This window comes from Athene noctua, chromosome 24 (genome assembly GCF_965140245.1).
Source record: "Athene noctua chromosome 24, bAthNoc1.hap1.1, whole genome shotgun sequence".
NCBI classification, from domain to species: Eukaryota; Metazoa; Chordata; class Aves; order Strigiformes; family Strigidae; genus Athene; species Athene noctua.
Genome location: NC_134060.1, coordinates 4,112,043 through 4,126,260, shown reverse-complemented (window position 1 = coordinate 4,126,260; position 14,218 = coordinate 4,112,043). Strand labels below are relative to the sequence as shown.

Genomic DNA, 14,218 nt, shown 5'->3' with positions numbered 1-14,218 from the left:
GACCCCGCGGGTGGGTTTGGAGCCGAGTCCGTGAAACTCAGGCGGCGAGAGGAGGTTGAAGACACCTCTCCAGAAGTCAAAGTCAGATGCAGACTCCAGAGTTTCTTGGAGCGTTAATGGGTCCCACCAGAGCCAGCACTGACAAAGCCTCCCTAGGGGCTGGGCAGAGCAGAAGACTCCTTGAGGAGGCAACGGCTAAACAAAGGCCATGCAAAGGTGGAACAGATCTGGACTAAACCTGGATGGGTTCTACTGAGGCAAAGACTTGTGATCCCCAGCCCCTGGAAAGGGAGATAATGTCCCTCACACATCCCTCAGGGCTCTTCCTGGGATAGTGCGATGTGGGGACGGGCAATGCCAAGGCCAGGACTATGGTCCTACACCTCCCAGGCTCTCGGCTGGGGAGAGGGAGGCCATGAGAGCCACTGCTGTAAGGGGAAGGGCTTCAGCACAGGCCTCTGTGGCACAGACAGCAGCCGGAGCCCATGGAAGGAGGATCTGAGCTCAGCTGGGGGCTTTTCAGACTTTCCTCATACCTCCGTCATCTCCAGCATAGTCCTACAGTGTCTGCTAAGGGATTTTACCAGGCTGTGGGTATCTCTAGGCTGGCTTTGATAACAGCTCAGAGTTGGGCCATCACCTCAGCGAGTGGCAGCAGCTGACCAAAAGCGTCTTATATTTGTATGATTCTTTTTACCATGCAACACAATACTAATTCATCATCAGTTTCAAAAGTCCATTATATTCCACAGCTCCGACTAGTTGTTCTTGTCTTGCTCAGGTTCCTCTTCTGAAGTTGCTGCTCACTGATGCATCTTCGGTCATCATGGTTACTTGTCTTCAGAATTGTTCCTAGAGCACCTGTGCTGTATGAAACAATATCTATTTATTCATATCCCTGCTACTAATAATATCCTAAGAGAAAAGAGTTTTCTAAAGCGTTTTGCTTTTACAACGGTTTCCAGAGATGTTGCTAGTTCTTCAGGATTCTGCACCGGTTCAGGAGTGAAGTGCCAATACAGCGGAGGTGCCCACGGTGCTGGGCACTTGCCCATGCTATCCCACAGCCCCAGCCACTCCTAATTCTCCAACCTGGGGGTAGATCTCCGGGCGATACTCTTAAATAGTGGCTTAAGCCTGAGCCTCATGCCGGAACACACCAGCTCCCAGCAGTAAGACGTCCACAAGATCCCCCAAATTCTCAAACACAATTGTAAGTCCCCTCAGGACCGACGACTTCATCGTGCCATAAGTCAGTGTGTTACAGTACAGCAAAACAAAAACCTCACTCCAGCTCCCACGGGTGGTAAACAGCAAGATGGGGACTATGTACAGCAAATGAGGAGATGTTAATGACCCAAGCGATCGACTTTATGACCAGCAGTTGATAAGCCAGTAAAAGGAATGCTTCTAACATGTTATGATGACACACTGACCTGATCAGCCGTTATGTGAAGGCTTCAAGCCCCACGCTGGGCACCAAAACGCACTGTCATGGTTTGAACTCAGTCGGCAGCCAAACACCACGCAGCCGGTTGCTCACCCACCCCTCGCTGGGGGAATGGGGGAATGGGGGAAGGGAGTGGAGGGACACAAGGAAAACTCGTAGGTTGAGATAAAATAAAACCCGTTTAATGACTGGAGTAAAACAAACCAAGAACAATAATGGAAAGTACCAACGGGTAATGCACAATGCGATGGCTCAGCACCCACCGACCGATACCCAGCCCGCTCCCAGCCAGCCATCCCAAGAGAACAGAGATCCCGCCGTGGCAGCACACAGCCCTGCGGCTGTGCAGCTCAAGGAAATGACCTGTATCCCAGCTGAAAGCAGCACACTCTCGTAGCAGATTAAAGAGACTCTGTGAGCGTGGGAGAAAACTGGAGACAGGCGAGCAAGCGCTTCAGGTGACCGCAAAGTAGGGATGGGGCAGCCTGTAGTATTTCTGTCAGGATCAAAGCAGAAGGTCCGGGGTTCGTGCCGGGGTGTGTGAACCCTCTGGGAGGAGCCGGTGGGTACCGGCAGGTGCTGAGGGGACATGATGGGGGCCTGGGGGCAGCCCGAGAGGAGCCATGGGCCAATGGCCAGCTGGGTCCCTACCCCCCCGCAGGGCAACCCCTGCCCCGCCCGACCTGTGTGACATCACAATGGGAGCCCCTTTGTGACATCCCTCTGTGTCACCCCGCAGCACCATAGAGAACCAGCGCAGCCCCGCGGTGTCTCACAAGACGGGGAAGGGACAGGGCAGCAGCACAGTGAGGAGACTCCTGAGCACAGCCCACGTTTTCCCCTGGCGTTTCCCTTAAACTGAACCCCCCCCACTGTCCCTCAAACTTTCCTCCACTTTCAAAGATGGAGCAGACACCCCCCAGGCACCCCAGGGAGGCTTGGAAGAAGACGGAGGATCACAGGGAGAGCAGCTCTCTGCTGGAGCCCCACACGGTGTCCATGGTCCAGCCGCTGCAGATCGGTGAGTGAGGGGGCCGATGCCGGGACCCCATTTCCCGCGTTTCAAGCTCTTGTCACCCTTTGGGAGGCTCGCTGGCCAAGATGGCTGTTGTCTTACCAACTCTTCCATGGTTCCGTGTAGATGAGACGCTGCTGGAGGAGAATCTAGAGGAATCGGCATGCGATCCTGAGAGCACCTGGTTGCAGTCTTCACTCCGCAGCAGCATCCTGACAATGGTAATGAGCTCCCCCACACACCGAGACCCTTGTCCGTGGCATCTGCTTGTGCAAGCAAAGGGACCCAGAGGTGGTCGAGCTGCTCAGCCAAGCTCAGCGTGACACATCTTCCCCCCGTCCTTCCTCCCGTAGGCGTTAGAGCAAGATCTTCAGCCTTCTCAGAAGACGGACATTCTCCTTGTGGCCATTGAGGCCTTGACGGCGGATGACGTCCATGACCGGCAGATGGGCATCGGCATCGTGGACATAGCCATGAAATACCGTGTGTCCTGGCTGAAGGATGTAAGTGCCCCGTGGCTGGATTGTCCTTGCGTGTCCTTGCGTGTCAAGTCTTGTTCTCGCCTCCTGCCCTGTGTCAGCTCTCTCGGGCGCCCAAAACCGTGTCAAGGCAGCAGGCAGGGATGGGAAGGGCAGCACCATCCTGACCTGTGTCCCCTCCAGGTGCCAAAAATCCTGAGAGGCATCCACAGAAATGTGGAGCACATCTGCGGGGAGCTGGCCCGGCGCAGCCTGGACACGCTGCTGCTACGGCTGCTCAGGCGGAGGCCCAGGGAGGTGGTCAGGGCCCTGCTGGACATCTCTCCAACATGTGACAGGTACCGACCCTGACAGCCCTGAGGGCTTGTTCCCACGGGGAGAGTGGCCCAGAGACCCTCTGGCTGCCAGACCCACGGAAGCAGGGAGGAGCAGGGCTCTCCATGCCCCGACGCTTCCAAGGCTTCGGCCAGAGCCGGCCAAAGCAGAGCCCCTGCCCCATGGGGAACAGCTCCTCAAGCTCCTGCTGCCTCCCTGTGCTCCCCAAAATGAGGGGGGTGGGCAGCGCCGGGCTCCGGAGGAACTGGCCCCCGGGTGCAGTGGCCGAGGCAGCTCTGCTGACGGAGTTTGCTCTGACTCGGCAGCGCTGCCGTGGCCATGTGGGAAGTGCTGATCTCCGGGCGCTGGGCTTTGTGGAGAGTCTTGTCAGAGCTGCTCAGCGTGCTGCAGGACTGCCGGCTGCGCAGGGTGTTTGGCTGTGCCGCAGAGGACTCCTGCATCTACCCTTTGGCTGTGAGTGACCACGCTCTGCCTTCCTCCTCCTCCTCCTCCTCCTCCTCCTCCTCGTCCTCCCAGCCCCCTGTGCCACACGCTCAGGCCCACCCGATGCTGGTTTGGCCCCACCAAGCCTGTCCCGGCACAGGCAGCACTCTGCCTCCCACCCTGCCTGCATCCCCCTGCCTGGCTCTGGCCCTGGCACAGAGACGTGGGGACTCTGAGGTGGCTTCAAGGGGAGAGGAGACACTTGCCACGGGCTGTGCTGGGACAGGGGAGGGAGCCCTTCAGCTCTGCTGGTCTCTCACCGCTCTCTCCATTTTAGATGCTGGTCTGCTCTGAGATTGATGTCGAGGGGTTTGCTGACCTGTACGAGGCTCAGAGGTACCTGAGGCATCCCAGCCCGGTGATGTTCTCACTGGTGCTCACGGGCCTCGTCACACTCTCAAAAACACCCAAAATGGTGAGCAGGGGGTCGGCTAGGGGAGCCACATTGGTAGCCGGGGCCTGGGGGAAGCGGTGGCTTGGCCCTGGCTGGGAGGATGTGGGGTGACGGCTCCAAGCACCCTCCCTGCTCTGGAGGGGAGTGGGTGGTGCCTGGGGGGGGGTCTTTCACCGCTTCACAAAAAGGTAACCGGTGTGTTTTGCACAGGCCAGGAAAATGCCAGTGCTGCTGCCGGACATCGTGGAGAACCTGCCGGCTGCCAACACCAATGTCACGGTGAAGGCCCTGGTGGTCATCACCAATGTGACTTGCCTCATGACTTGGGAAGAGACCAGCGACATCGCCCTGCGGCTGGTGGAGAAGCTCCTGCCGCTCTTTGATGATGTAAGGCTGCTGTGGTTGCCTGAGCTGAGGTGATGGGTGAAGGACCTTCAGCCCCAGCCCTGCGGGCAGCATTTGGGCAGGGCTGTCCCCCTGGCTCCTCTTGCGTGGTCTTTTGGGGCTCTTCCCACTCTCCTTCTGTGGCCGTTCAGGGCTCCAGGGCCGTTGAGCCGCAGCTGCAGGTCTGGCCGACGGCTCCTGCGTTCAGGCTCCGACCCCAGAGCATCTCCTCTCCCATCAGCCACGCTAAAACCCCTAACACCCCTGCTCCCCGTGGGCAAGGAGTGCTGGTGCTGAGCTCCCTCTGTCCTCCTCCCTGCCAGGAGTCCAGCCAGGTGCGGGAGCTCTCCTTCCGCCTCTTCAAAGAAGTGGTGACGTCCGTGGTGGGGAAAAAGACAAGAAAAATGGTGAAGAAAGTGAAGAGTGCCCTGCTCCCACTCTTCTTCCATATGAATGAGCAGAACGAGAACGTGGCCCAGGTGCAGTGAGCAGCGATTGGTGTCGCGGGGAAGGGCGTGCTGACACTATGGGGGTGGCCGGGGAGTGAGGGACAGAGGGATTGTGTGTCACCCGCAGGGTCCCACTGCACTGGTCCTACCGCTGCTGCCCTCCTTCCCCCCGAAGGCTCCCTTCAGCCCCAGCACGAGCAGGGATGGAGAACCTGGCACAGACATTTCCCTGCTCAGCAGCGGCCCGTGGCCACCGAGCACATGAGCCCCACGGGCTTTGTGTTCTTTGAGCCCCAATCCCTGTCCCACCCTAGAGCGCGGGATGGCCCCAGGAATGAAGAGGGATCAAATCCCGGGATCACCCTGTTCCCGCAGCTCGGAGCCTGGCCCAGAGGAGGAGGATGCCAGGTCTCCTTCCCCGGGCTCTGGTGCCAACTCCCCGCCACTGCTTTTCTCTGCAGGCTTCCCAGGGCACCTTCTGTGTCTGCGCAGACTTCCTGGGGTGGAAGAAGCTCAGCTCCCTGGCCGTGACCAGGCAGACACAGCGGATAACAGAGCACTTGGTGAGTACAACCCCCAAACGCCCCGGCCGGGCTGGACGAGGGCCGCCCGCCGTGCCCCTGGGGAGGGCTGTGCCGCGCTGCATCGCTGCCCTGCTCCAGCCCGGCTGCTCCAGCTGCATCCTCCTTCCCTGCCCTGGAGCACGCAGCCACAAGGGCTCTTCTCCAGGAGACCCCGGCCCATCTGGGCTCTAGCAGTGGGACGCAGGGGTCTCAGCACCCCCGGTCCCCTCTGCCTGTGGCGCTCTCTGACCCTCAGCCCCACGGGGCTGGGAGACGGGAATCACTGGGAGGGAGCAGGGGTGCTGGCGGGAGGGACTGGTCCGGACGGCTGCGGAGGGTCCGTAACCAGCCCCGTGCCCTTGTGCTCCCTCAGATAACGCACAAGAGGAGCAGGGCGGAAAAATACCTGGACCAGAGCCTGCCGTACCTGGAGAACCCTCAGGCCAGCGTGCGAGAGGCTGCTGTCAGGTTCACTGGTGAGTCCCCGGGGACCCATTTCTGGCCACCCAGCCCCAGTCCCCACTGGTGGGCTCGCTGCGGGTCTTGCCGGGTCCCACTGCCCTCGGGTGCTGTCCTTCCCGGGGGGACAGCCCTGCCCAGGGGGAGCAGAGCTCTGACACCAGCTCTGTGCCCCAGGTCTTGCTGCGCGGCACCTGAGGATGCACAGCCAGGAGAGGCTGCAGGAGATCTGTCACGGTGAGTAGGGGCAGTGCAGTGCTGCCTGGGGCTGGTGGGGCAGGGGACAGAGCCCAGTGGGGCTCCTGGGGGTCTCTGTGGGCAGTGGGGGTTCACGTCTGCTCTGTTTCCTTCTCTTGAAGCCCTCCAGCCCTTGGAGAAAGATGCTGAACTCTCCGTCAGCTCCCTGGCAGCTCAGACCACCCTCATCCTCACAACTCTCCATCAGAAGCCCAGGTCCCGATGGAGCCTGCGGTCTCTGTGTTGCTGGCCCTGCTGAGCCGAAAATGGCCATATTTGAATAAATTGTTGTTGTTGAATGCCTGAAGAAATTGTTGTTATTATTTTAGTTCAGTTAGTTCAGTTATTAAACTCTTCTTACTTGCTGTAGTTGCCCACTGGGGGCAGTTCCCCACAACACCAAGGGGCAATTTTGCCTTCTGGAAAAAAAAAGAAATCCCTTCAGGTACCAGCAGTAGCGTTCCCTTACTGGGTCCAAGAGAGCACTAGAGAACTAATAGAATCAAGAGAATCGGAGAATAATTCTGGCTGTAACAAAGGTCCGGCCGTTAACCCAACTCTGGTGAGCCCACCACTACGCCAGGTCGCTAAGCGGCACATCTACACGTCTTTTACGTCCCCCCGGGCTGGTGACTCCACCGCTTCCCTGGGCAGCCTGTCCCAGTGCTTGACAACCTCTGCAGTGAAGGAATTGTGCCCGGTGTGAGCTCAGGTGTCCAGAGAACGCAATGCCGGGGGGGCGAGGGAAGTATCTGACTAGGGACAGAGAAGAGAGAGGGGGAAGGACCTGGCGGGGGTCTCTCCTTCGCCCCACAGCTGCTCCCCCCGGCGCCGTGGGCAGCTCCCCGGGCAGGCTGAGTGCTGACCCTGGCCGGCGGCAGAGTCCCTGCCCCAGCACACAGCCCCAGGGGTGCAGGGACCCTGCTCGGAAGGACACCCCCGGGCACCCGCGGCTGCACCCGCGGCTGCACCCCCCTGCAGCCGTCCCCGGGAGAAGGCAGAGCCATGGCCTGTCCCTCCGGCAGCGCAGCAGGGAAGCCCTGCTCGGGAGCACGGCCTCCTCCTCTGGACAGGAGGGAGGTTCCTGGGGCTGTGCCGGCTGCACCACATCCCTCCGCCACCTGCAGCTGCCCTGCCCTGCACCCACAGACCGACTGTGTCAAGAGCCGCCACAATTCCAGCTCCCGTGAGCCCTGAGTGTTCTCCCACTGCCGTCCGCCTCTGCCCTCGCTGTGCCCGGCTCCTGTGCCCTCGGTGCCTGCAGGCAGTGCCCTCGGCCCCGCTGCCCTTCGCAGAGGAGCTGCTCCTGGGCAGCGCTGTCTCTCTGCCGCGCTCACCACTTGCCCTCAGCTCCCTCCGGCCCAGGAGCCCGGCCCAGCTCCGCAGCACAGGACCAGCCCCAGGCATTTTAATGACCCCGCGGGTGGGTTTGGAGCCGAGTCCGTGAAACTCAGGCGGCGAGAGGAGGTTGAAGACACCTCTCCAGAAGTCAAAGTCAGATGCAGACTCCAGAGTTTCTTGGAGCGTTAATGGGTCCCACCAGAGCCAGCACTGACAAAGCCTCCCTAGGGGCTGGGCAGAGCAGAAGACTCCTTGAGGAGGCAACGGCTAAACAAAGGCCATGCAAAGGTGGAACAGATCTGGACTAAACCTGGATGGGTTCTACTGAGGCAAAGACTTGTGATCCCCAGCCCCTGGAAAGGGAGATAATGTCCCTCACACATCCCTCAGGGCTCTTCCTGGGACAGTGCGATGTGGGGACGGGCAATGCCAAGGCCAGGACTATGGTCCTACACCTCCCAGGCTCTCGGCTGGGGAGAGGGAGGCCATGAGAGCCACTGCTGTAAGGGGAAGGGCTTCAGCACAGGCCTCTGTGGCTCAGACAGCAGCCGGAGCCCATGGAAGGAGGATCTGAGCTCAGCTGGGGGCTTTTCAGACTTTCCTCATACCTCCGTCATCTCCACCATATCCTACAGTGTCCCTCACATGCCCCTTTTTCTCTATTGGCTGTAGAAATGGAGTCATAAAATTACTGAGGTTGGACAATGTGCTGCCACCAAGCTCTCTTTTAGACCCTTTACCTCCTTTCCTTCTTCGTTGGCAATAAAGCCCCTCAGGTCTGCCACGTTCCCCTGCCTGCCTCCCAGAGGACAGCTGCTCCCTCCTGCAAGGTGTCAACTTCCATGCTGCATCGAGGCCTCTCAGGAAGGCTCTTAACGCACACACCGTAAGAGCACCGGTAGTTTGCCGGAAGAGCAGAGGTTGTTCCGATCTGTACAGCCACCCCACGGGATTTCCTTCCCGCTTTGGTCGCCAGCATTCTTTCATTCAGCCTTCTAGCTCGCCGCCAACTTCCACAGAGCTGATCAGCAGTGACTCTGCAACTAAATCCCTTCCCCTCCCTGCACTAGACAGGTACTTGCAGGTCTCCAGCGGGAGGGAAATCCTTCCGGATGACGGACATTGCCCAGGCCCCTTGTTACCCTCCTGTAGAGCACATGTGATTTTTTTTCTCCCAGAGGTGTATGAGGAGACTCCAGCCCTCAGTCACAGGTACTGCCCTGGGTCCCTGAGCTCTGTGGGGTAAATTCCCTGCCAGGAGTTTGCAGTCTCTGCGCTAAAGGAGTTCTTGGCTTATAATGCAAGGAGGAAGCTGCAGTTGGGACAGCAGCAATCATGGTGGGCAACAGGACCCGGCACTGGGCAACGGGAATGCCCTTTGGCTACTGTCACAAGCCAATCTACAGCAATCTTCATGTCACAAGTCCGGAGGTGACGCTAAGAGGAACTTGTAAAGTAGCTTTGCCACTGGTGTGAACTTTCCCCGGGGAGACCGAGCCGGCTGTGGGCCCAGCGAGGCCCGAAGCACACGGCCATGTCACCGGGCAGGCGGCCATGGCCAGCCCGCGAGGAGGGAGGGCTGGGCAAGGGGCTGCCAGGCCCCGGGGGGAAGAAGCCCTCTGGGCCCAGCCCCTCATGCTGACCCTGGAGAAAGGGAGAGGAGGAGGAAGCCGACAAACGAGCGCGAGATTAACTGCTAACTTTATTGAGCAGGTGGAGGGGTATCAGGGCCAGCAGGCGGGGATGGCGTACAGCTGGTCCTGCGCCTGTGTCCAGCGGGCCGGCTGTATGGCGTTTCAACGCGACGCTCCCGGCGGGAGCGGTCTCGCGTCCGCACGGGCCCAGGGGGGCTGGAGCGGCTGCCACTCTCGAGGTCTGCAGAGGGGCAGGAGGTCCCCGCTGGCAGCTGGCTGGCGGTGCTGGGGCTGCTGCTCGCCGGTACTGGGGAGCTGTGGGATGTGGCCTGGCCGGGGGTGCTGCTCTCAGCGCTTGGCCCTGGCACACAGCTGCTCCCCCGGCCCCTCCTGGGCCGGCTGTAAGGCGTCTGGGCCTGACGCTGCGCACGGGAAAGGTGTCGTGTGCGGATGGGCCCAGGCGGGCTGGAGGAGCTGCTCCCCTCAAGCACTGGGGAGTCGCGGGATGGTCCCGATGCCGCCTGGCTGCCGCTGTCCGTGCTGCTGCTCTGCAGTTCCGGGGATCCGTGGATTGGCCCGAACTCTGCGTCACTGCCAGTGCTGGGGCTGCCGGTCTCTTGTGATGGTGAGCTGTGGGGCAGCCCTAATCCTGAAGGGCTGCCATTGCTGGAGCTGCCAGTCTCTGATGCCAGAGACTCCTGGGATGGTCCTGATCCTGAGAGGCTACCGGTTTCGGGACTGCTGGTGTCTCGTGCTGGTGATTCATGGGATGGCCCCAGTTCTGACTGGCTACCAGTGCTGGGGCCAGTGACGTCTGAGCTGTCACTGGAGTCTGTAAGGGGAAGCAGGAAGGTCACGGGCACGGCCCCCAGGTTCAGGGCGGGAGAGGCCAGAGCGGTGCCCCCAGCCCTCCTGGAGCAGAGAGCCTCTGCCAAGCCCAGGCTGGGCACCCACTGTGAGGCCGTGCCTGGGCCCTGGCCCCAGCCCAGGGCCATGAAGGTGTTTTTGCCTCTTACCGGTACCCTGGCCAGCACAGCTCTCGCACTCCCAGTTGCCCTCAGTGGTCCCAGAGTTGCAGCAGCCCCGGTGGGTGCCCTCAGCAGCGCAGGACCTGCACCGGAGCAGTTGCCAAGGCCTGGGGAAGCAAAGGGATTGACGGCTGTGAGGACAAAGTGACAGCAGAACGGGGTTGTGTGGCACAGCTCCTGGTCTCAGTGCTTCTGCTTCGAGCTCTTGGCGAGACAGAGATCCCATGCAGAGCCCAGGGTGCCGCTTTGCCAACTTACCCCCACGTGTCTGCCTGCTCCCTTCCTCCAGGACAGAGACACTCGCGGGCATTGCAGCGTCGGTGCCTCTCGATGACTTGTCTGCCTGCCTCCTGGTTCTGCCATGATGGCAATCTGATGGGGAAAGGGAAATAGCTGAGCCCTGCTGCCCCGGCATAAGGCCGATGCAGGGCAGCCTTGCTCCTCCCCCCTGCCCAGTTTACAGCTCCTCCGTGAAGCTGAAGCCCAGGCTGATGGGACAGTGGAGGGCCAGGACTGCAGGGGCAGCCCTGGGCATGGAACAGGGCTTGCAGCCTCCTGTGCTGTGAGCTGGGCAGGACACCAACCTCAAGGGCATTCGGATGCCCATGAACAGCATTTCCGGCAGAAACTCATCCCTGTCTCTGCAGAGGGGGCACTTGAAGGCAATACCCGCAAATTCAGCCTGTCTCTGCAGCGGAAACATGAAGAGCAAGAGTAAGGCCCTGGTGCTGCCCAGTGCCTGCCATGCCCCGGGGGTGAGGGAATGGCTCCTACCTGGATGCAGCCCCTGTGAAACCAGGCATGTTTGCAGGTCGGGCACACCATTGTGTGGAAGGACTTTCTGTCCTCCACAGGATCCAGGCAGATGAGGCAGTCCATGTCGTTCTCTGGAGTCGCCTCCACCTCCTGCTTTGGGCTGTGTTCCCCGCAGAAGGCCCTGGGGGAGAAGAGGGAAGGGATTGGTAAGGTGGCAAGCGCTGGGTCCCCTTCCCTGGTGGGGGAAAGGAGGGCAGAGGTGGTACCTGTACAGAAGGAGGTACTGGGTGACACATTCACCCTCCACAGCACAGGGGAGATGGAAGCTGCGGTCGCAGCCCTCCCAGCAGCAGGTGATGGCGGCCCCGCTCTCTCCGCAGACAAAGCATCGCTGGAAAAAGCAGAGCAGCCCCCGTCAGCAGCAGCCTCAGGGCCTCCCAGCCAGCCCCAGGCCTCCGGGCAGGGCGCAGCATGTGCCAGCTGCTGGGTCACAGCCCACAGATCCGCCCGGCACGAGAGGCTCCTGGGCTGGAGTCTCTGTGGAGCTGCTGGGAGCAGGGCTTTTGTCCCAGAGCTGCTTGCAGGGGCTGGGATTTCTTTCCTGGGCTCTGGGCTAAGCTCCTCCAAACTTCTGACACAAATCTCCCTGACCTTGTCAGGACCTCACCTTCTGTGCTGCCTGCTCGACTACACGGAGAATGTCCTCAGGGAGAAATCCCATGAGTCCCAATTGCTTGTCCCTCTGCTGAAAAAGCTCATTGGCAAAGAACTGCAGAAGAGAAGAGATGAAGAAGCTGATGAGGAGGAGAGTGTGGCCGGGAGGTGCTTGTCAACGAGCTGGAGGGAGCCTCGGGGCACTCACCATGCAAAACACATGGGCACAGAGCCCTTGCCTCTCCAGTTTGATCCCGCAGAGATGTGAGTCCGCCTCTGCCTGGCCACACAGAACGCACGCTGGAGGGGAAAGAGCAAATGCGGGCGGCTATGAGCACCTCTGCAGGGTGAGGGAAGCGTCCCCAAGGGATTGTCCCTAGGGGCCTGCTCCGTCCCTGAGGGGCTGAGGGGCAGCGCTGGGGGCTTGTGGCAACAAAGGGGCATCGCAGGCACTGCCTCCCCCTGCCACCACACTCGGCCCCATGCTGACCATCCCGACAGCCCCTCTGCTGTGCTGCAGGAGGGAAACTTTGCTCTCACCCTTCTCCATCGTGTTGGGGGCCTCCTGATTCCTTGCGGACATGGCGCACATCCACAACAAGCGCTAGAAGAGTCCCTGTTCCAGCAGCACCGGGGTGTCTCTCCCAGATGCTCCTTGACTGACTCTGAGGAAGAAGCAGGACGCGGGTCAGCTCTCAGCACAGCCCCAGTGCCCCGAGGCGTGGGACCCCCTCTCCTCCCTCAGCAGCACCCTGCAAGCCCCTGCCCTCTCCTCACCTCCCCAGGTCGCACTGACCACAGCCTGAGCCCAGCGATCCTTTTTATAGGCTTGTCCCCACAGATCACAATGGCCATTGTGACATCATCACCCCCAAAGATGGGCAGGGATGCCCTTGGCAGGTCACAGTGGCCATTGTGACATCATCACCCCCAAAGATGGGCAGGGATGCCCTTGACCTCCTGCCAGCCCCTCGGACAGGGCCACCACCTCACAGGGGTGGATGGGTGCGAAGTGCCAAGGTGGGGGCCCGAGCCCTCAGCACCCACATCACCTGGGTGGCTGCTCCTGCACCAAGTGCAGAGCCAAACACCAGGTCCTGCGGGGCATCCTGGGCTCAACCATCCCACCCTCTCAGAGGCGGTGGGTGGCCGGGGCTCAGCCCAGGGCCTCAGGACGGTGCCAAAATGTCGCAGGTAGCCCAACATCTTTGTGCTGAACTCCTCAGCGCTTTGGTGATGTGCTGCCTCCAGAACAAACAGCAGCGGGGCTGCAAGCTGGGAGTCAGGGCAGAAATGGCCCTTTTCCGTGGCAATAAACTGCCTGTCAGAGCCAGCATGAGCCTTTCCTTGGGGGGGTAGGAAAGCCCCTGAACAAGCTCTCGTGCCAGACCCGGCTGGGTCTGGTCACCTGTGTCACCCCAAGGGTCCTGGGGGTCCCCATCATGGTGGCAGCAATGGTGCCTGTGTCCCCACACCGTCCCGATGTCCCTGTGCCCCACACTGTTCCCATGTCCCCACACTGTCCCCATGGACCCCATGCCCCCCCATGTCCCTCCAGGTTTCCCATGTCCCCACACCCCAGATGGTTCCATGTCCCATGCCCCAGACTGTCCCCATGCCCCTCCCCATATTCCCTGTGTCCCACATATTAACATTTTCCCCCTTGGAGACTTCCCAAGTAAGATTTCTTTGGGAGTGTCACCTAGATTGTGTAATTCTGATAATATTATAGACTTCCAGGGATACACAACTGGGTACAACATGACAATTTAAGGTATAATGTAACGCTTCTCTTATCACTAAAATTGCCACAGGCCTCAACTTGCAGGCACCAACTGCTTGCAGGCATCAGCTAGCGGGCATCAACCAGGTGTTAAACAAACTTAGATGACAAACTAATGAAATACTTGGTAGAGGACATGTAAATAAATATTCTTAAGGATTTGCAGGAAAAAAAATTCAGTGAGTGTTTTAGAAGGAGACATTCACACTTGCTGGGTTAAGCAAATCTCTGTAGAGTAACGTCACTCACTGGAGACCATAAAGAGCTGGAGGACCTCCTGCCTAGGCTGCCTCACTGGAGACCATAGAGCCCTAGCAGGCTGCGGCCAGAAGCAGACCCTGTGGCTGCAGCATGGAGCAGCTGGAGGGTACTGGGGGAGCGGGGAGAGCAGTGAAATGGGGAATTAGAGAATTAAAATAGAATATAGAAATTAGGTACTTAAAGAGAAAGATAAAGATGTCAGACTTAGGAGATAGACTACGGTTAGGGACCCATTAGTTAAAAGGTAACTAAGTTTAGATAGGATAATAGATCATCGGTGATGGGCCAGAAAGCAGAACAATAAAGAAACCTTGAGTAACAGAGGCAGTGAGGATAATTTTTCCTGTCAAAACAGGAAGACAGTCCTAAAAACTGGTTAAAGCCAACCCTATAGTTTGACCCGAACCCAGGAGGCTACGGAGATTGTGCAAGGAGCAGAGGTGAAAGGTGCAGCAGTGAGGAAGAAGAGTTACTTCATCTCTGCGACCCCAGCCTGTGACCACCGGGACACA

General features: G+C 59.6%; 1 protein-coding gene across 1 annotated transcript; it reads right to left on the bottom strand.

The window, feature by feature from the left end:
- Positions 1-9,027: 9,027 nt before the first annotated feature.
- LOC141969767 (uncharacterized) lies at positions 9,028-12,245 on the bottom strand. Its single transcript, XM_074925846.1, is given in 10 exon segments — positions 9,028-9,234; positions 9,533-10,056; positions 10,241-10,359; positions 10,511-10,624; positions 10,837-10,969; positions 10,972-11,189; positions 11,275-11,399; positions 11,676-11,777; positions 11,871-11,962; positions 12,203-12,245. Coding segments are annotated over 10 exon segments (1,677 nt in total).
- Positions 12,246-14,218: the final 1,973 nt, after the last annotated feature.